A 21,395-nucleotide genomic window follows, 5' to 3' on the forward strand; every position below is an offset into this window, starting at 1 on the left:
TATATATATATATATGTATACGCCCTGCATCATGCCCCTTGTATCTGTATGGCTGTATGAACCCTTATCCTTTGGGCTCAGGCCGATACAGATACATCATACATTTAGTTGAGGTGTCATAAAAGCTAACCGTTTAGTTTACTTACTGTGGATTGAAGGTAATTACTGTATGTGGCCTCCTAACCAGTTCACCACATCTGCTCACTACTCCAGTTAATTGGTTGCGCAAAAATTTATAAAAAAAAATGGAAATTAACATTGCAGACAGTGCCTATGCACTGGTTCAGCCTGATATCCTCTCATGATAGATGAAGACATTAAATTTCAGCTCTGTGCTTTCATGTTATTGATCACCCAGTGTACTGTACACAACATCTATTGTATTCTGTACTGTGTTTGCTGTTATGTACTTGTTTCTAAGGCACAGTAAAGAAGTTAAAGTGGTGGAACAGGTCCATAGCCTATTTGTGCTGTATGAATCCTGCTTTCTTTGACTTAATTTTTTTTCCTGTCTTAACCTGCTCAACAAACAGTGCTGCAGAACAAAAAGCATCCGCCGCCTATGCAGTAATTGCATTTAGCTGTGATATTCACAAACAGGTATTCCTGCAGAGGAATGAGTGCAAGAAATAGCAAAAGGATTTCCTCCTGTAGAAGCACGTTAGAGTTTTATAGCTTGTGTAAGGACAGTTTGACAATTAGGTGCTGTGATTTGCGTCTCCTTGTCATGATAAATCGGAGCTAAAATGGTAAGAACCTGAAAAGAAAATTATTTGTCTTAATAGGGTTCCCCAGGAGAAGTCCTGAAAGATTCTCGAGTCCAATGCTGGATTGAAAACTACCGTAACTTGTTGGATGCTTGGAGATTCTGGCATAAACGTGCAGAGTTTGACATCCATAGGGGCAAAATGGATCCCAGTTCCAAACCATTGGCACAGGTAACATTAAAACGAGGAGCTGATTTAGTAATCATGAATAACAGTGAGGCTACCACTGGTTAATCTTACGTACCAGTAAAACCAGGCAGTGCATTGTGTGAATTCAAATTTTTGTTATAGTTTGCTTTAATTTATAGTATCAGTACCCAACATAAATTGTCTCTGAATTATTCTAGCTTGGTAAATGGTATATGAATTTAATTTTAAGGGCCTGTGGCTCTCTTTTACACTTATGTGTTTTTTTAATGTTCCTCATACAATTTTTTTGCACAAATGAGTTATGAATTATAGTAGACATCAGTACCCTCAAAACAAGACAGAGTGCTGTTTCAGACCATGTTGTTTTGTTAAGTATTTCGATTTGTGGAAGAAAATCCTTCACCAATTCTTATCAAAACCAGTGTTTTAGTCTATGATTTTTGTTGTTTTCCTTTATTAAATTGCAAAACACTATTTCCAGGTGGTGCGCATTCTGAACTGTGAAGATTTCAAAAAGTGAAATACACAAAATGTTTTGTATGGCACTATTCTAATGTTTCAAGCAATAGTTTAGACTTCTGTGTACCTAGTCGCATCCCTATATTCACAGTTAAACAGTGTGGGATTATTGCTGTAGTAACACTTAATATACACTCAGGATGAAATTCAGACAGGTGGTGAGCGAGTGGTTGTTGTTTCAACTCCATGTTCACCATTTCTTATCAGCTGACCTTTGTGTTTATTCTGGTGCACCAGGTGTTTGTTAGCTGCAACTTCTGTGGGAAATCTATCTCCTACAGCTGCTCAGCAGTGCCCCACCAGGGACGTAGTTTCAGCCAGTATGGTGTCAGCGGCTCACCCACCAAGTCAAAAGTCACCAGTTGCCCTGGCTGCAGGAAACCACTGCCAAGATGTGCCCTCTGCCTCATGAATATGGGCACACCTGTTTCCAACTGCCCAGGTAAAATTACTTGTGTGGCACAATTCAAAGAAACTGCTAAAGTACTGGAATATGTAAAAAGTCTTCATACTGTTAATGCAGTTGACTCCAAAGGCAAGATGTTTGTATAGGAGATAGGTTCTTCTAGTGTTATGGAATTTCATCTGCATAATATATTGCAGATTTACAGACGTTTCAAGGCAAATAGAAAGACCTTTTTTTTCCCTGTGATTGTTGTATAGAGTTGATGTTGAAAACCACTTTGTAGTAGTCTTGACCGTAAGTCATACCAAAGTATTAGTTGTATATAAGTATAAATATAAGTCACAGTGGTCTGGAAGTCACATTTATTTTTGAAATATGGAGCTACAGCTTCTTGCAACAAGCAGCAAAATAAGTTTAATTGGTGTATTATTTATAATGCAAACACTGTGTTAGTGAGCAGCAGCTAACAGGTCTGAGCAGATCCGATTAAGGGGGTGGATCCAGGTGTTTCTTTTCCCTTTCTTTAATGACTCAATATGATTATTACTGCACAGCCGAGTTGTGCATTTCCTTGGGAGTAGTGCATAGCTGCTTGGCAGCATGTGTGTAATTCCATATGTCAGAATAATAGCAGACTCTTTGAAAGCGTGGCAAAAAATGGCAGGTTTGTTTCTACAAGCGAGAGTCAAAGAATCAAGAAAATAATCATTGTAAATATAATTTGGGTTTGGAATAACTTCATTGAGAACCAGGACAGTAAGTTATCTCCCCTCAGGGGACTGTTTACACAGTGTTGCCAGATTGGACTGTGTTACCAGATTGGGCAGTAGATGTGATTGGCTGATTTGTTTTATTGTTGTAGGAATTTTATGTATGCTTTGGCTGCATTTCTTTTTATGACGCATTAGCCTAAGCAATAGGAACAGCTAACATGCGCAACAAAGTTTAATATTTTGAGCAGTTTTGTGTGTGTTTTGTCAGTTTTTAACAGCTTTTGTGCTGGAAATCATCAGTTGTATCGGGCAACACTGCTCCCCTGATATTTTGGGACAGGAGCATGGCTTGAGTGTTTTTCCTCATCACGAACAATGGTAACATATCATTTTTACGGTGTGTCCGGAAAGTATTTACAGCGCTTCACTTTGTCCACATTTTATGTTGCAGCCTTATTCCAAAATGGAATAAATTTATTTTTCCCCTCAAAATTCTACTAACAACACCCCATAATGACAACATGAAATTTTTAATGTTATTTTTTCAAATTTATTAAAAATAAAAACAGAGAAATCACATGTACATAATTATCCACACCATTTGCTCAGAATCACCATTTGCTTGAATCTTCTAGAATATGATGCTACAAGCTTGGTGCACCTATATTTTGCCAGTTTTCCCCATTCCTCTTTGCAGCACCTCTCACGCTCCATCAGGTTGTTGGATAGGGAGTGTCAGAGCACATGAAAGGCTCATTAAAAGCCTGCTAACGAGTCTTTGATTGGATTCAGGTGTGTTGGAACAGGGAGACAACTAACAGTGTTAGGAAGGTAGATCTCGAGGACCGAACTTGGGCACCCCTGGCTTAGGGAGAGCCCTGGCATATTTAAAAAATACAGTGCACTCACTACTTTTTTAATTTTTAGATTTATATATTTGAATTTAGGGTTTTTATAGTATCTTAGACTAAACATGTTTGTGTGGGGATTGCAAGAAATTTGGAGGAACAAAATGTGTTATTAAAACTGAGAATGGAAGTTGATATTTCTCTGCTGCACAAGGTGGTCTCAAACAGCAACATGGACCTATGGCGACACTTGTTTGTGGCAAAGGCATTTTAATGTAGCACTACAAGCTGTTCATAATGGCTGAAACAGTCTGAAAAGGGTGTCCTTAAAAACTGCAGTTACTCCTACCAGCATTAATGGCCTTCTCAAACTTTGAGTGTTTATGCTAACTTGTGGTTAAATCTTTGTTGTTCTAGGCACGGGGAAGTCAGATGAAAAAATAGATTTGACAAGGGAGAACAAACTTGCTCAATTCAAGAACTGGTTCACCTGGTGTCACAACTGTCGACACGGCGGCCACGCTGGCCACATGCTCAGCTGGTTCAGGTAAGACTTTGACTGGATTTCACCTTCAAGTTTATTTCCTGAGACATTTGGGACCATAGTCATTAAATAAAAAAAATGTACCATCCATTACAGAGACCACACGGAGTGCCCGGTGTCAGCGTGCACCTGTAAGTGCATGCAGCTGGACACCACGGGGAACCTGGTACCTTCTGACAGCAGCTAAACACCGCTGTACCCATTGTGCCCAGAACTGGGCAAAGGACAAAGTGTGTCAGTGTTGACCAGCTCTGAAGTGACTGCCTCAAAAATCCTTTAATAGCCTAATGAATGTAAAATTGTAACAGAGAACATTATGAAGAAGGGAGGCATTGCGTGTTACTGAGCTGACTGAGTCAATACAGAATGGGAGCTAATGCAACTCGCTCCTCGGGTAATGAAAATCTACAATCCCACTCAGGAGGAACAACAAGAGGCTTTGCTGTAATCAGCCTCTTCCATTCTAACCTGAATCATGCTTTTATTGTAATCCATTCAAAATCAGTGTCCACTCTCACATCAGGTTGTAAGATGTGAATGCGGGTGCCAATACTTTTGAGCTATATTTTGTGGATTTTGTTTAATATGAAGTTTACTGTCAAAGGATCTTGGAAGCATTGTTGGCGCTAAAGGATAGTACCCTGGGTGACAGAGTAGCTCACAGAAACTCATCATGTTCCTCTTCTGGCATTGTGTGCACGGGCTTCTAGCGTGAGGGCTTATTGGGTGGAATGGATGAGGAACAGGAGGTTGGGGTGGTGGGAGAGGATGAGGGTGCGTCTGTATTCATCTCCCCACACCAGGCCTGTGGTCTATGAAAGACGCTCCCCAGAAAACAGCAGCTGCTCGGCACTCTGACAAGACCCTCCAGATTGTTACCCTCATAAAAAACCCTCCGCTGCCGGAACACTATTGACTCAGAGAAGACCAGCGAGCAGGCAGTCTGAGCCCTGCCCCCCCGCCGCCGTTGACATACACACACTTTCTCAGCCTTTCTTTTCCTCTCACTCTAGTGCCCAAATTGCACTCAAACTATGCATACCATACATGAACCCAAGGATTTGCGCCATCTGTGGGGGTGGTAGTGGGGTGTGTGTGTGTGTGTGTGTGTGTGTGTGTGTATAAACTGCATTGTAAATGGGTTTTCTTTTTTCTGACACCCTCTCTGTTGTGTCACTAACCCAGAGAGGCATTGTAAGAGAGAGGCGGCCTGTATCAGAGCTGGCTAAATCACTTAGTCATGGAGTGGTGAGGAGGAGGAGGTGAAGGGGAGCCGGAGCTACTGTATGCAGCTTTCAACAGGATTTCTTCCTGGTTGTTGGAGGTGTTGTAGACCTGCATGAGCTTTTGTGAACTGTTTTGAGTGGAGCTGAAATATAGGTTTGCTGTGTATGCATCATGAAAACAGTGTCAGGAATTTCAGCCATTCAGTGTTGTTTGCCTTTTGAATAAATATTGACATATAAATTAGTGAAATTGTGTATTGTTTTCTATAACTTTATTTTTCTATTGCCATGTTGTGCAGACAAAAGTGGCATGGGTTTATGGCACGATTGCGTTGCTTAGGCACTTTGAATCTCCGTGGCAACTCTCACAGGGTCACAGATCACTAATAGGCCTTTACAACTGCACACATAGTATTAACCCTTCATTGTAGAAAAGTTCAGGCAGCATGAATAATAACAATGATAGGGTAGTATCCCTGCTGACACAGTGGCCTACCTTAATGGAACAGGTACACTTGTGCTTTTTCTTCCATCATTAAACCCTAATGTTATGAAGGGGAACAGGGGGAAATATGCAGACTTGAGGCTTCAGCACTAAAGTAAATTAGCAACACTTATTATCTTCAATTGTCAAACTGTATTCTACAATATATCTGTATAGCATGACTTATTAAACACTGTATTGACTGTATTATTGAGCAGTAACTTGCCACTGTGGATTTTATATCTTGTTAACATGTTGCTAAACATTTGGATGTTTGAATGAGTCTTAAAGTATGTGGAAGGAGTTGACAGAAAAAACTCCTGAGTAAGAAAAAGAACAAGTATAAAAAAGGGGGAAAAAGTATTGTTTTGTGAATGCTAAAGTAGAAAACCTCAAAGTCTAACTCATCCAAGACCACGTGGAAACTGTGTGTACACTTTGAAGTCCTATATAGACCTTGATGCTCACTGGTGCTTGTACTGATCCCCCGATTCCATAGTGTGAAGCGGATGAATGACTGATGCCAGTTACTTCCCCTGCAAAGACCAGTACCCTTTTTCAGCTGGGTGAAGGAGTGGGACAATGCAGATGATGTCTCATTCAATGACACAGGTAACATAACTGGGAATCAAACCCAGGTCAATGTACAGTTGCATTGAAAATAATGGCACTGTGCTTAAAAAAAGGAAGTAAAGCTCAAATCCTTATATCTTTTTATTTTCATACACACAAATGCACTGGGAACACTGCACATTCAATTCCAAATCAAAGCATGAACAAAAAATGTATCAAATTTATTAATTTACAGAAAGCGAAGAAAAATCAGTATTAGGTTGTTCAAAAACAAATAGCAGGGTCTGCATTTTTCTTTACAAACTCAAACATTTACTATATAAAGTGAAAAATGCTTGAAGATTTCACTTTCCTGTGAATTACTGAACTAATATGCATTTAGTTGTATAAACTCTGTTTCTGAGAACTGCTTCATATCTGTGTTGCATGGAGTCGACCAACGTCTAGCACCTGTGAACAGGTATTTTAGCCCAGGATGACTGGACTACATTCCACAATTCGTCTGCATTTCTTGATTTTGCCCCAGAAACACCATTTTTGATGTCACCGCACAAGTTTTCTATTGGATTAAGGTCCGGAGATTGGGCTGGCCACTCCATAACTTTAATCTTTTTAGTCTGGAACCAAACTGCTGCTCGCTTACTAGTGTGTTTATGACCATTGTCTTGTTGAAACACCCATTTCAAGAGTATTTCCTTTCGCATAAGACAACATGACCTCTTCAAGTATTTTGATGTATTCAAACTCATCCATGATCCCTGATATGCAACAAATAGGCCCAACACCATAGTATGAGAAACATCCCCATACTTATCATGACGCTTGCTCCACCCTGCTTCACTGTCCTCACAGTGTACTGTGGCTTGAATTCAGTTTTTTGGGGTCATCTGATAAACTAGCCCCGAGACTCAGAAAGAGCAATCTTACTTTCATCAGTCGACAAAATGTTACATAATTTCTCTTTACGCCAGTCAATGTGTTGTTTGGCAAATTGTAACCTCTTCAGGACATGATGTTTTTTTTCCAACAGTGGGACTTTCTGGGGGCTTCTTGCTCATAGCTTGGCTTTACATAGACCTCTTCTAATTGTTACAGTACTCACAGGTAACTTTATACCTTGTTTGATCACCCTGGAGCTGATCATTGGCCGAGTCTTTGCCATTCCAGCTATTCTTTGATCCATTTAAATGGTGGTTTTCTGTTTTCTTCTACATCTTTCTGGTTTTAGTTGCCATTTTTAAAGCATTTGAGATCATTTTAGCTGAGCACCCTATCATTTTCTGCAGTTCTTTATATGTTTTCTCCTCTCCAGCCAAAGTACGCTGTTCTTCTGAACAATGTCTGGAATGACCTATTTACTCAGATTTTAGAGAGAAATGCACAACAACCAGCATGTAATCGTACATTTGCTGCCTTCATCCTTAAATAAGGGCCACCTTTAAAGGTGTAATAAGGGTAAGGTAGAAAAAATGTAGACACTGCTTTTTGTGTTTTTTTTTAACAGCCTAATTTTACTTTTTTCTTTAATTTCTGTAAAGTAATACATTTTAGGTTTTTAAGTATGTTTTAATTTGTAATATAATGTGTGGTGTTCCCAATGCATTTGCATATATGGAAATAAAATTTTAAAGGATTTTGAACTTGAGTCACTCTTTTAAACATGCTATAATTTTGAATACAACTGTATTAGGAGCCCAACAACTTACCCCAGTGAACTACCTGAAGATGAGCAGATAACAGTTGACTTTAATCACATTCATTAGGTGGTGTGAGGGTGACTAATGGTTGGTCATGTGGCAGAACTGAAGATAACTAATACACTAATAAAAAAAAGAATAACAGACAAAGTCCATATCAACACATCTGCCCTGAAGGATCAAACACTTCTGGCAAATTGGTAGAGGAACAGGTATATTTGTGCATTCAAGAATAGCAGGTCATAGCCAGAATCCTATGAACTCCACGTGAGTGGTTTGTGAGATGAACTTGTGTCCTTATTTTTGTAGAAATTAATTCAGATGTTTTATCAACAGTGATCCTGACTGTTTAAAAGGCCGCATTTTCTCCACATGACTGATACTTTGATATTTTTGATCTGCTTCAGTGTGTTAATTTGAGACACGTTTTGTATACTTAGTGATTGTTTTTTTTCCTGACTTGTATTTTATTTTGGATGAACGCCTGTGTCAAATGCAAACATGTAAGTACAGGGTTGTGTTATTGTTAGCGTAAGTAATATTTGACCTGCTGTAAAGTTGCAACTGGAAGCGCATGAACGATAACTAGTATTCAATACATCCAGAGCCCGAATTTATAACGCAGCCTAATCTTTAGTCGACAAAACTCACTCAGGTGAGTCATCTTTAGATGTTAGTCATTGCATAAAGCGCTTAGTCGGCTAATGTTTCAAATTAGCCGACTGTAGTTTTTAGCCTAATCTTTTAGGCTAATCTTACTTTAGTAGATAAAACTTCTTACCTCAAAAAAGGCGGCTATCATGTACCACAACTTGATGAAGGAGGGAGGAAGGAGAGACTTGTGGCAGGAGCGGGTGTTCTGGGACCGGAATAATCCATTGGAGATGTTTATGGATGCCAAGGCTGTGCGCTTTTCCTCTTCTGGGGTGGACGGCCATGTTTGTAGCAGACGGACCAACCTGGAATTAAACAAAACTATTGTGCGTTGGAGGCGTTTCTTGGCAACGGCACTCGTGGGGCCACTGTGACCATGAAAATCGTTGACTAAAGTAAAACGGCTAATCTAAAAGTTTAGCTGTCGACGTGAAATGGAGATTAGACAGCTAATGTCGGGCAACTAACCATACTCAACTAAGTAAGCTCAGTAGACTAAAAGATTAGACTGCTTTATGAAACTGGGCCCAGATCTAGATCTATAATAGCCTATTTTTAAGTAAAGAAATGATGCACGCAGGGTGCGGAGTTACTCGCATGTAGCTCTGTGGGCAATTTATGATTTATGGATTAGTATACAAATAACGAATGTTTGTGAGTGCAATGGTAAGAATATTTCATGAGGTGAAAGATGGAACAATTCATCTTTCACCTCATGAAATATACTTTCCATTCCACTAATGAAAAAACAATCATATAACACTTAAAACAGACCCTTTTCATTTGATATTTTATTAATTTATAAACAAGAGAAAAGGCACTTACATTTTGGTGTGGGTCACTGGTCCTTCGAGGTCAAGAGGTTCCAAAAAGTCCAACATCTTTAAATAGCCAATCCAAAATTGTTCTCAGTCAACTTGCAAAAAACAGTCAGTTCAAAAACAGTCCTTATAATGTAGTCCATAGCTATGCCGTACATTGACTTCTTTATGTACAGACTGCCATGTGCTTCCTCGGCCCAACGAAAAATTGCAACAGAAATTTGTCGAGCTACTCATCTGACAGCACTTGTATGGTATTTCAGCTACAGACAGCCCATCGAATAAATGCCTCCAGACGACTTACGCTGTACTGGACTGTCAATACGCTCGTTTACATAATCGTCTGTCACCAAAACAAACAACAAAATGTTTGTTTTTAAGTTAAGCACCATCACTGCTAGTGTGAGTTTGTGGTGGTTGTGGCGTGCAATAGCATAAAATGTACAGCACCAAAACTGCACAGTAAATATTATACAAATAATGAATGTTTATGAGTTCAGTGGTACGAATATTTCATGAGGTGGAAGCTGGAACATAACATTCAACAGCTCTTCATGTCTCCAGACGGCTTACAGCGTAGTGGATTTGTTTGTGTGTGTTATGTTAGAAGAATTATGTTAGAAGAATTAGCACTGTCAATTAGGTCCTTGAAATTGTCGTCCATCAGCAAAACAAAGTCTGCATGTTTAGCTAAACACCACCCACACTAGTGGGCAGGGTTCGCTGCATGCAATGGTACAAAACGTATGGAACCAAATTGCACACTAAATGCAACGCAACATAAATGGGACGAATAATCCATGTCACGTGACATACAAAGCACCAATCAAATGACAAGGATCTAATTAGGTGTTATATAAAATATGATATTTCCTACATTATTCAGCTGTTTGTTACTGTGGAACAATTTCATCTCGATGTAGTGACTTCAAATCCTATTTATTATTTTGTGTCATTAAATAATAAGGTACTTGAACTGTTATTTATTGAGGCCTATTTCTCAGACATTATAGTGTTGTCCTCTGCAATATTATTGACATGTATTTTATCTTGTATTTATCTGTGTTTCCACTTCATTTATTTGTGTAGCGACTGAAAAAATAAGGTCAGGGATGCAAGCAGCGGAAATAAGGATCCTACGTGGGGTCAGGGTCATGGTGAGAAGCTCAAATATCCTGGATGGACTTTGCGTAGAGTCAGCTGAAGTGGTTCGGGCATCTGATGTGGATGCCCCCTGGTCATCTCCTGAGGGAGGTCATCTGAGTATGTACAACTTCAAGGAGGCCCTGGGGAAGACTCAGGACATGCTGTGGGGATTTCATCTTGGCTTGGAAACACCTTGGGATACCCCAGGAAAAGTTAGAGGAAAAGTAAAGTAAAGAGGACTTGGCTAAGGATAGGGAAGTGTGGCGTGAGCTGATTAGTCTGCTGCCATTGACTCAGACCCTGATAAGCAGCAGAAAAATGAATGTTTTAGTGTATTTGTGGTCCTTGAAGACAAATAGACTGGAAGCAGGGTATCCCAAGGTGTGTTGTAAAAAAAAAATAATCCCTCAAACTGCATCAAATACGCCTTATTTTTACACGAACTCTTTATCCACGCTTGTAACACTTCGATATTTAATTGGCTAAAAGCACAGTCCAACGAGAAAATCTGACCAATAAGTGAAGTTACTGTACAAAGCTGCTGTCCAATCAGACACCTAAAAGTGAGAGTGTCCCGCCCCCAGACACCAGCCACTCGTTTGGCCGATACTACTGTCATTTAAAGTGAGTGGACATGACGGAGGAGAGAGAGAGAAAAAACTGGAAAACACCAAATAGACGTTCCAAGAAGTATTCAGAATAACTTTAAAAGTTATACACATTGTAACTGCAGACTGCCGCGACAGATAGTGATAACCTTCAGGTAAGTTTATCAGTAAATAGTACGTGTTGGAGTGTTTATTTTTCTTCGAGCGCGTGCGTTGATTTTTTTTTTTTTTTTTTGAGGAAGCTAACAAGCTAATGTTTATCTTACCATTCCCAGCACCACCAGTCTCCTCAACAGAAGAAACAACTTTGCAACTTTTAGGAGGACTCGAGCACAATTTCGGGAGATGTCAGCACCCAGTAACTCGCATCAGCAGGCGAGGGTCAGACGCAACAACGGGGGTTCCCCCGGGTCGTTCACCAGCAACAGCTGCCGTCTGCATCCCATCCGTGCCACCGTGCCTTACCAGCTGCTGCGAGGGGGTCAGAGCAGCCCTCCGCGACCGCAGGCGCTGCTTGTCGCGGCCACAAACAGCCGTGGCTCAAGCCCCCCCTCCAGCCCGACGCTGAGTTCAGGAAGTGCAAACGCTAAACAGAGACTGTCCCCCGATAATAAGGACTCCTCCTGTTCGCCGGACTCGCCAGTTTTCAGAGGTAACAAAACACGACAAAAATTAACTTTTGTGCGTTACATTTTTTTTTTTTTTTTTTTTTTTACTTACTCGACACGGCAAGAGATACTTTTGTATGCTGTAATTATGCATTATGGCTGTTGGAACAAGGTTGGCGCATCATGGAAATGCACAAATAGGCACTCATGAGGAGAATAGTGTCTATTTTTCATTAACTTTTTGCTTAAGGGTGTGGGGGTGGGGGGGGACCTGACAGCAACACTGCTTTTCAGTAGTAAGGAGGCCACGTCAGTCCCAGTAGAAACAGTGCTGAATGCTCAAGTCCACCCATTCACATTTGCTGAACTTCATATTGCCACACATAGGTGTGTGTGTGTGTGTGTGTGTGTGGGGGGGGGGGGGGGGGGGCTTCATGTCACGCTCAACTGGTGTGCACAGGCAGCTCTAAAAGTGGTGTTTCTCTAATTTGTTGATGTGGTGCTCAGCCTGCCACTTTACATTACTTTTCATTAAGTAAAACAGCTAAAGCCAGACCTGGATTATGCTCCCTCCCCCCTATAAAACCAGTGTAGTGTATACTTCTATCAAAGGTGTAAATACAGTTTTTCCAATAACTGCAAATCTACAGAGACAAATCCCGATCCTGTCAACCTGCATGAGTATTTCTCAGTAAGCATCAGTTGGTAGACAATGATAGTTTCTTCAACAGTATTAGCGTTCTGTACCTAAGGGGATTAGGTTATAATTCACCACACGATGCACAACAAAGTGCACAAACTGGATCAATTCTACCGCCATTAGCTTTGTTTAAGAGCCTCTCTCTGTTACCTTTATCCAAAATGGCAGCCTTCGTGTCTGAGTGCTGCATGGTGGTTATGTGGAATTTTATGGTTGTGCCAGTCAGGAAGCCAAGACTTTTCCACAACTGATGAAGCATATTTACTCAGCATGACAAATTCTACCAGTGTTTGCCCAGTGCTTGGTTTTGATTTCACGCTCTAATAGCATGCCTCACATAACCTCATTCCTCTGAAGCAGATGACTGGTAACTTAGGCTAATGTCCTATGTCAGTGTCTGATGGCAACTGGATCCCCACAATCCAGGCAAATTGAAAGTGAAGATAATTGACAATCATGGTGTGTTATCACAGTTATAGGACCTCCCAAGTAGCGCATTGCTGCCATCTTTGCAAAGGATAAAACAAATCCTTCAGAAGCATAGAGTACAAGTGTTTTTCAAGGTTTTGGATATGCATTTACATGGATTAACATTTTAATGGGGACAGAATCATTTACTTTCGGGCCATCTTGTTTAGGTCCTGTTCCTGAGCACAGTAAAAAAAACAAAACAAAAATGGCTGGGCTTTTAATCACGGATATATGGTACCCACTTTTCTCAAATCAATGAGGTATATGTTTGTGTCCGGTATATGCAAAGGGTTTTTAATGGAATACATTACGATTGGGCGGGATGTTTTGTCTGATGTGAGTGAAAATCATTCATTCTATACAGTGTTTATTACATGGAAAACTATTCAAATGTTTTGGGAGTTTTGCGTTTACAGTGAGTGTGAATATCCGGTTTATACGATGGCGGTTTAAGCGAGTTTTACTGTATATTCTTGTACTCTGAGTATGTTTCTGCTTTGAGTAAAATTCATATTTCTTTCTGAGGATGTAACGAGATAAAAGCACAGCTAAAACCTTAGGGGCCAGCCAGGTTGCGGTTTCCACATAAATGCACAAATTCTCCATTCTTCCTCCTCACAGGGCCTCATCCAGACAGAAATATGACAGAATAGCTGAAACACTGTGAAAACGGAAAGTTGATAAGACTAATCTTTTTGGAGAAATTAGGGATAATGGCTAAAAAACAGTGAACAATGGACGTTGTGCTGCAATGCACCATGGGAGTTTTGGAGTTTTAAATGTTATTGTGGTTCAGGTTAGTTTAACAGTGTTGTTAGTGTTATTGATTTGTTTTTGTAGTTTAATTAATTTAGTCAAAGGATATGTCACACGTTATTTAATGTCCCAGTTAGCAACACAACATCAAAGTATTCGATTGTAAGTCAATCCGCGCACATGCGGTAGTAATTAGTGGTTGCTGATGTATTGTATTTTATTGCTAATTATTCCTCACGCTGTGAGAGTTAGCAGGTGCATTTCCAAAAAATGTCTTACTCTGCATTTCTCGGCATGTGAAATACGTTTTAGGAAAAGGAGAAACATCCCAGTGGCTCGCTGACAGAGTTAAATGAATGCTGCTACGTTTGATAATGAAGCTTCTGAGCTTCCATTCATACATGATGGCTCAAATTTACATAGAATGTACAGAGACAAGACGACACACTTCACCCTGAAAACTCTTAACTTTTTCAGAGTCTGTTGGATTTTGGAACCTAACGTGTGCCGACTCTGCTGTTTCTGTCGCATGAGGCTGTTTTACTACCGCCATGGACATGGAATATCTCCACATTGCTGTTTTTATAGGCTGCCAGAACATGCAGATTTACTTTTTCCATTGGAAAATGTCAGAATACATTATTTTCAGGAGATGAAAGACTTTCTATCCAACATGCCAGAATCTTGTGTGAGAGAACTTGAGGAACTGACCGTGGAGCTGCAGTCTGACATTATTCTCTGGCTGGCGTTTGTGCGCTCGATCTCTGCGTGAGGACTTCTTTGGTAGAGTGGGCTTTACATATTTAATATTGGAAATCATTTTGCAAGTGGGTGAGTGCCCTGTTCATTTTTTTCCCCTTTTGTATTTAGTTCTCATCAGTGGAGCTGGTAGGCTTTATTTTTCTTTTTATTTGAGAGAGTCTGTCAGATTTTGGATGTTGACGTGTGCAGAGCAGCACGCTGTTTTAACGTTCACGCCAACCCCTCCACTGTTTTTCAGGCTGTCTGATCACACAGATGTGTTTTTTGAGATTTTTCAGTTATACGGATGACAACACTTATAAGCATGCACAGCACGGTGATGTCGGTCACTTGCTCTTCTGCTAATCTTGTGGTTATGACTCCCATACTGAGTGCTTCGCTTTTTATTTAATTGTTTTCCGGGAGCACACAAGTCTTCACAAACATGGCAACGATGAGACTTGTTCAGCCTCCAGAACACGACGGTCCCGCATTACCACAGCATTCACTTTGGAAATGATCTGGTCATTTCTGCATGTTGATGGCCGACCGGAGCATGGCTCGTTCTCCACCGTTGTGCGGACGTCTTTAAACCGGTTGTGCCGCTCCTTAATCTGTGTGATGCCCATAGGATCGTCACCGAAAGCTGTCTGAATAATCCGAATGGTTTCCACCTGGCTGTCGCCCAGTTTCTGCCAAAATTTGATGCAGTTGCACATCTCCAGTCGTTCTGCCATTTTCCTTGCAAAGAAAATCCGACGAGACTACACCCATCCTCACACAAAGGCTGCTTACCAGCAAATGACGCAATCAACAGGCGTGAAAAAATTCACGCATGCGCACGAAGGTTCAAGGTTGGCTCATGGAAGCACACGTGATTTAAATCCATCAGGTTTTTGCAAAAAATAAAAAGGTCAGATACCATGTTTTTTTTCGGATACTTTTCTAACAGATCTCTTACACATAAGCGGCAAGGCCGAAAACCAACATTGAATGCCTCTGACCTTTGATCTCTCAGGCGGCACTGCATTAAAAACTGACATTGTGTAAAGGATCTTATCGTGTGGGCTCAGGAACACTCCAGAAAACCATTGTCAGTTAACAGTTCATTGCTACATCTACAAGAGCTCTATCATGCAAAGCGAAAGCCATACATCAACAACATCCAGAAAGGCCGCCTTCTCTGGGCCCGAGCTCATTTGAAATGGACAGATGTCCTCAGTTCCCAAACGCTTATTGAGTGTTGTTAGAAGGAAAGGTGATGTAACACAGTGGTAAACATACCAGTGTCCCAGCTTTTTTGAAACATGTTGCAGGTATCCATTTCAAAATGAGCAAATATTTACACAAACAATAGTTTATCAGTTTGAACATTAAATATCTTGTCTTTGTGGTGTATTCAATTGAATATAGGTTGAAGAGGATTTGCAAATCATTGTATTCTGTTTTTATTTACAGTTTACCCAATGTCCCAACTTCATTGGAATTGGGGTTGTATTTAACCAGGTTAGACCCATTGAGATCGATAGTTTATCGTTTATATTAAAGCGTTTGGAAAGAGGTGTCATTTGATTTAAAATGGCCATTCACTTTGCAGTTAATTCTGACGGAAATCTATCTTTCCAACTATCCTTGGCAGAGAGCCGCGGAGCATTTGGAGCTGTGCAGTTTAGTCCCACAAAACAGAGGAACGGAATGGAGGATGATTCTTGTTTCTTGTCATTAACAAGACAAGGGTCCTTTTAAGTGACTTATATCAGCACAAAGGAGGCTTGCGATTGACATCTTGAAATGGCTTTAAAGGTGCGACCTTCTGCTTTACTTCACAGCTTCTCAGAAACAGCGGGTCTGCAGTCAACTTAGAGAAGTGATAATATTCCCGATACACACCCTCAAAAACAATGGCTGCTGCAGCGTAATGTGAACCGATAAGGGAATTGTTAAGCAAAAAGGTCGGTGGATTCAATCATTTCTTATCGATTCTTAACAGGAACTGGTTTTCGATACATATGCCTATTGAGAAGCCTGAATTACTTTTTGTATTTGAAATAACATAAATAAATTAAAATGTGTGAAATACCAAGGGGCTGAATAATTTTTCGAGCCACTGTAAGTTAGCAGTTCTGACGTTTCTCTGACACACATTTCTGCATTTTGTTGTCTTCCGTGTTCTGGCCTGGATGCCTTGTTTCTATTGGACGTGCGAAGATATGTCACAACGCACAAGTTGGAGAAAGCACAAGGAAGTTGGAATAGGTTGAACTTTCACCCTGGTGAGTTTGATGTCAAGCGGTGGTGTGCGCTTGCAGCGAAGTGTTGCGCAAGCTCATTTTTTGCGCATCAAACTGAATAATGCTGTGTTTTCCCTTTAATGTTGGTTTATATGATGCAGAGTGCATTGCGGGAGAGTTTGCTGACCTTGTCACTGACAAAACTGTGAGGCTAGCTAATTGGCTGGCAGTTTAAAAAAAGTTTATATCTTGTAGTTATGTAACCTGTGTGAGAATGAAGTGTTGATCATCATCTTTTATCACAACGTCACAAATGAATGTGACTGAAGTAGACATTGCACTTTGAAATTTCACTTTCATGATAGTACTTTGACCCCACCCCCAGACATAATGCAAGCTGTTTGGTGGAAAATTCAGTAGAAAGTGCCATGCAGTGAGACAGGAGTTAGTGCCAGTTGTTTTGAGACTGATAATGGACACAATGGTTCAGACTCTTTCCTTCATTCCCTCACATTACCATGAAGAATTGAACAACAGGACAGAGTGAAGAGTTTTATGTTCCACTTCATGACCTTTTGACGTTCATCAGCATCCTATATTTCTCTTAGAACACCACTGAAATGATGAAGCTCCCTTCTCTCTCAAAGTGCCAACAGTGCTGAAACTAGCCCTGTTTCATTGTCACCCAGTCAAACTGTAGAGTAGGACCAAATCTGAACACGAGCCTGTTGTCTGAATATGTCCACTCTGGCAAAACTGTACTTTGTTTTCCATTGTTTACCAACATGATGCACTGTATTTCATATGTGTTAGAGAGTGGCTTTCATGTTTTCAGTTGGCCCCACCCCACTTGTTTTATAGGAAACAATTTTAGCGTTGTTAGCAACACCATTGGGGCCCCTATTTTAATGTTGGATGAAAGATTATTTTTCGGCTTGTCTCAGTGCATTTTTAAGACCATGAAATGGGCACAGACTGGGGCACAGTGTGCAAAATCATAGGATTTACGATGATCATTATTCAGTGGCATTTTATTGTTCTGCTATCTATAATATCAACCAGTCGGAGTAGCAGCTGTCCTTCCTTTTAAGAGGGAGTGCACCAGGCAGACAGAGTTATGGTGTTGAGGAAATTTCTTGTTTGCTTGCCAGCGGGTCCTTGCCAGGAGGAAGAGGCCCGTGGTCCAAATGCTCGTGACAGCAACGGCATTGTTCTTCTTGACTTTGAGTGCAGTTGGCCATAAAGGTCTCCACAGCCCTGTGACATAGTGCCACTCAGCCCGGTTGATGGTGAGTTACTTTTAGGTTGGCAGGGTTTGTACAGGTGCTTGAAATTCTTGAAAATGCTTAACTACACTCAACAAAAATATAAACGCAACACTTTTGGTTTTGCTCCCATTTTGTATGAGATGAACTCAAAGATCTAAAACTTTTTCCACATACACAATATCACCATTTCCCTCAAATATTGTTCACAAACCGGTCTAAATCTGTGATAGTGAGCACTTCTCCTTTGCTGAGATAATCCATCCCACGTCACAGGTGTGCCATATCAAGATGCTGATTAGACACCATGATTAGTGCACAGGTGTGCCTTAGACTGCCCACAATAAAAGGCCACTCTGAAAGGTGCAGTTTTATCACACAGCACAATGCCACAGATGTCGCAAGATTTGAGGGAGCGTGCAATTGGCATGCTGACAGCAGGAATGTCAACCAGAGCTGTTGCTCGTGTATTGAATGTTCATTTCTCTACCATAAGCCGTCTCCAAAGGCATTTCAGAGAATTTGGCAGTACATCCAACCAGCCTCACAACCGCAGACCAAGTGTAACCACACCAGCCCAGGACCTCCACATCCAGCATGTTCACCTCCAAGATCGTCTGAGACCAGCCACTCGGACAGCTGCTGAAACAATCGGTTTGCATAACCAAAGAATTTCTGCACAAACTGTCAGAAAACCGTCTCAGGGAAGCTCATCTGCATGCTCGTCGTCCTCATTGGGGTCTCGACCTGACTCCAGTTCGTCGTCGTAACCGACTTGAGTGGGCAAAGGAGAAGTGCTCACTATCACAGATTTAGACTGGTTTGTGAACAATATTTGAGGCAAATGGTGATATTGGGTGTGTGGAAAAAGTTTTAGATCTTTGAGTTCATCTCATACAAACTGGGAGCAAAACCAAAAGTGTTGCGTTTATATTTTTGTTGAGTGTATTAATGTTGTGTTTTCAAGATCTGAAAAGTGCTTGAATTTTGGATAAGGTCCATGAAATTGTCAATTTATATTTACTCCATCTCGTCCATCTTGTGAAATAAATACCTCTTGTAAATATATAATTTCTGTTTACAAATTTAATAGGGTTTTGTTTTTTTCCCTCTTGTATCCCACATGGACCATGCCATCATTTTGTACAGGTGTGACAGAGCTGCATTCTAATTGGTCCAAGATGTGAGCACAACTAAAAATTTTTTTTCTCATTTCTGATCACAAAAGCATCGAGTGAGTCACTGCCGATGCGTTAGCCTTTCCTGTTTCTGACTGCAAATTTCAGCAAGTGTTTCTCACTCAGGGCCGTGAAAACTCCTCAGATCCACAGAATTCCACAGATTTCATCATTGGGGGAGAGGGTGTTAGTGTTATACTCTGTAATCATGAATGTCACCGAGTTATTAAAATGCCTATCGCGAAACGTTTTTTTTTTCTTCCTTTATATCATCATGCAAATTTTATAAATCTGTGGACACTGATCTGTATAACAGATACTGTATTATGGTTAGAGGTCCGTACAGGACGGGACCGGTACAGATGATGAACTCGGATGCTGGGAGCAAGGAACAGAACTGGTTGTGAATGAAAAGACACTTATTTACAATAACTGGATGAATAATAATGCTGTGCTCGGCATGTCTGCAGGGTGGAAAATCAGCCCACTCGTAGTGGTGGAGATTAGGGAGCTGCAGGTTCCCGAGCCAGTCTTGTAAGAGAACTGAAATCTGTAGGTGGCACGGGTCCTCCATGGCAGGACAGGAAACATGGTCCCCATGATCCTTTGGAAGCTCTCCGATAAAAGAATGAAGCCAGAGTGCTGGCATTGTCCTAACCCCTGCACAGATGATGTCCAGCATGCTGTACATTGGCCACTGGCCAGCAGCATGAACTTTAATTTCCACCTCTGTCCTCAGAAAAATAAATGAAAAGAGGTGAACACAGTAAATCTGGTTCATGCAGCTCGTACATCCAGCCTGCTCACGCACGTGCAGCCTGAAAATCACATATTCATTATGTTAAATCTAAAATATCTAAAGCAAGGAAACGCCGTGATGAAGCCTCACGGGACATGTTCTGGCATGTCCAGCACATTCACAATCGGATATTCACATGACTGGAAAGCAACTGGAATCCATCTGAAATCCACCTTTAAGCCGTCCTGTGAGACCAACACCGAGGTGGTTTTTGTCCCGCGTAATGAACGGCTCCGTGGCGCGTCCCTCGGCTTCTTTTTCCATGGAAAAAAAAAACTCCTGTAACGGTGGAATGTGCCGGAAAAAGCGCTGATGTCCACATCTTCTGCCTTTTTGTGAAAGTCAGACGACGTCCCGGATCAACAAAGCTTTCACGTTGGAAATGATCTGGTTGTTTGTGCGGGGTGTCCATCGGCGCTGGGAGCGCGCTGCGCTCTCAGCAGTTGTGGGCGGTCTTTAAACCGTCTGGATCACTCCTTAATCTGTTTAATCCCCATAAAATCGTCCCTGAAAGCCATATTAACTTTTCGAACGGTGTCCACCTGGAGGTCTCTCACAGTTTTTGGAAAAAAATTGATGCAGCAAAGATCCAAATCGTTCAGACATTTATTCGCAATAAAAAATAGACGAGAGGGGTAGTCCACACCTCACTCAAAGCCTGCTCACAGGCGAATGAAGCAACCGACAGGCATGAAAAAACTCACACATGCGCACGAGGGTTCAAGCTTGGCTGACGCAATCACATGTGATTCAAATCCATATGGTTTTTGAAAAAAAATAATAAGGTTGGATACTTTTCTAGCAGACCTCGTAACTGTCCTGATAACACTGTGACAGACTGGCGTCCTGTCCTGGGTGTGCCCCGCCTCGCGCTGTATGACTGCTGGGATAGGCTCCAGCCCCGTGACCCTTAATTGGACTAAGGTGTGTGTGTGTGTGTGTCCGTCCTGATAACATTTAATTATTTGGTACTTTAGTAAGCTTTAAAAGCCTTTATAAAATAATATAATTTCTTGTTATTGTATGAATAATTAAGTTTACAGATTTTGTATTATTACTTTTTGTATCATGCATTGTGCACCATTGTCTGTCTCATGATGAGAAATTTCAGTTCATTGATAAATTTTAACTGTCTGTGCTTTGTTCTTCAGTTTTTGTTGTTATATACAGTTGTATTAAACATTTTGGGCACCCCTGATGATTTTCCTTTATAAATCATTAGTTTTGATCAGCAATTTCAGTTAAATATATCATATAGCAGACAAACACAGTGATATTTGAGAAGTGAAATTAAGTTTATAGGATTTACAGAAAGTGTGCAATAATTCTTTAAAAAAAATTACACAGGTGCATAAATTTGGGCACCTCAACAGGAAAAAAATACATCAATATTTAGTAGATTTGACCCCTTTGAGAGGGGTTAAGAAGCGGACTTACCGCTTCTGACGAGCAGCGAATCAAAGAGCTATGAGCCATTGAATCGAAGCATT

General features: G+C 40.8%; 2 protein-coding genes across 4 annotated transcripts in view; both read left to right on the plus strand.

The window, feature by feature from the left end:
• mios (missing oocyte, meiosis regulator, homolog (Drosophila)) overlaps positions 1–5,415 on the plus strand; it is a 19,898-nt gene extending 14,483 nt beyond the window's left edge. The window contains exons 7-9 of the mRNA XM_034174305.1: positions 1,644–1,878; positions 3,821–3,950; positions 4,044–5,415. Coding sequence (XP_034030196.1) covers positions 1,644–1,878; positions 3,821–3,950; positions 4,044–4,134 — 456 coding nt within the window. The 3' untranslated portion in view covers positions 4,135–5,415. The remainder of the gene's footprint in view (positions 1–1,643; positions 1,879–3,820; positions 3,951–4,043) is intronic.
• A 6,053-nt stretch (positions 5,416–11,468) lies between these two features.
• The window catches only part of LOC117514026 (glucocorticoid-induced transcript 1 protein), a 114,636-nt gene continuing 104,709 nt past the window's right edge, over positions 11,469–21,395 (plus strand). For 2 of the 3 annotated variants that reach the window (XM_034174307.1, XM_034174308.1), the window contains exon 1: positions 11,469–11,808. In XM_034174307.1, the coding sequence (XP_034030198.1) occupies positions 11,502–11,808 (307 nt within the window). In that variant the 5' untranslated portion in view covers positions 11,469–11,501. The remainder of the gene's footprint in view (positions 11,809–21,395) is intronic. The other variant, XM_034174306.1, reaches the window with a different exon arrangement.

This window comes from Thalassophryne amazonica, chromosome 7, assembly GCF_902500255.1.
Source record: "Thalassophryne amazonica chromosome 7, fThaAma1.1, whole genome shotgun sequence".
In the NCBI taxonomy this organism is placed as follows: domain Eukaryota; kingdom Metazoa; phylum Chordata; class Actinopteri; order Batrachoidiformes; family Batrachoididae; genus Thalassophryne; species Thalassophryne amazonica.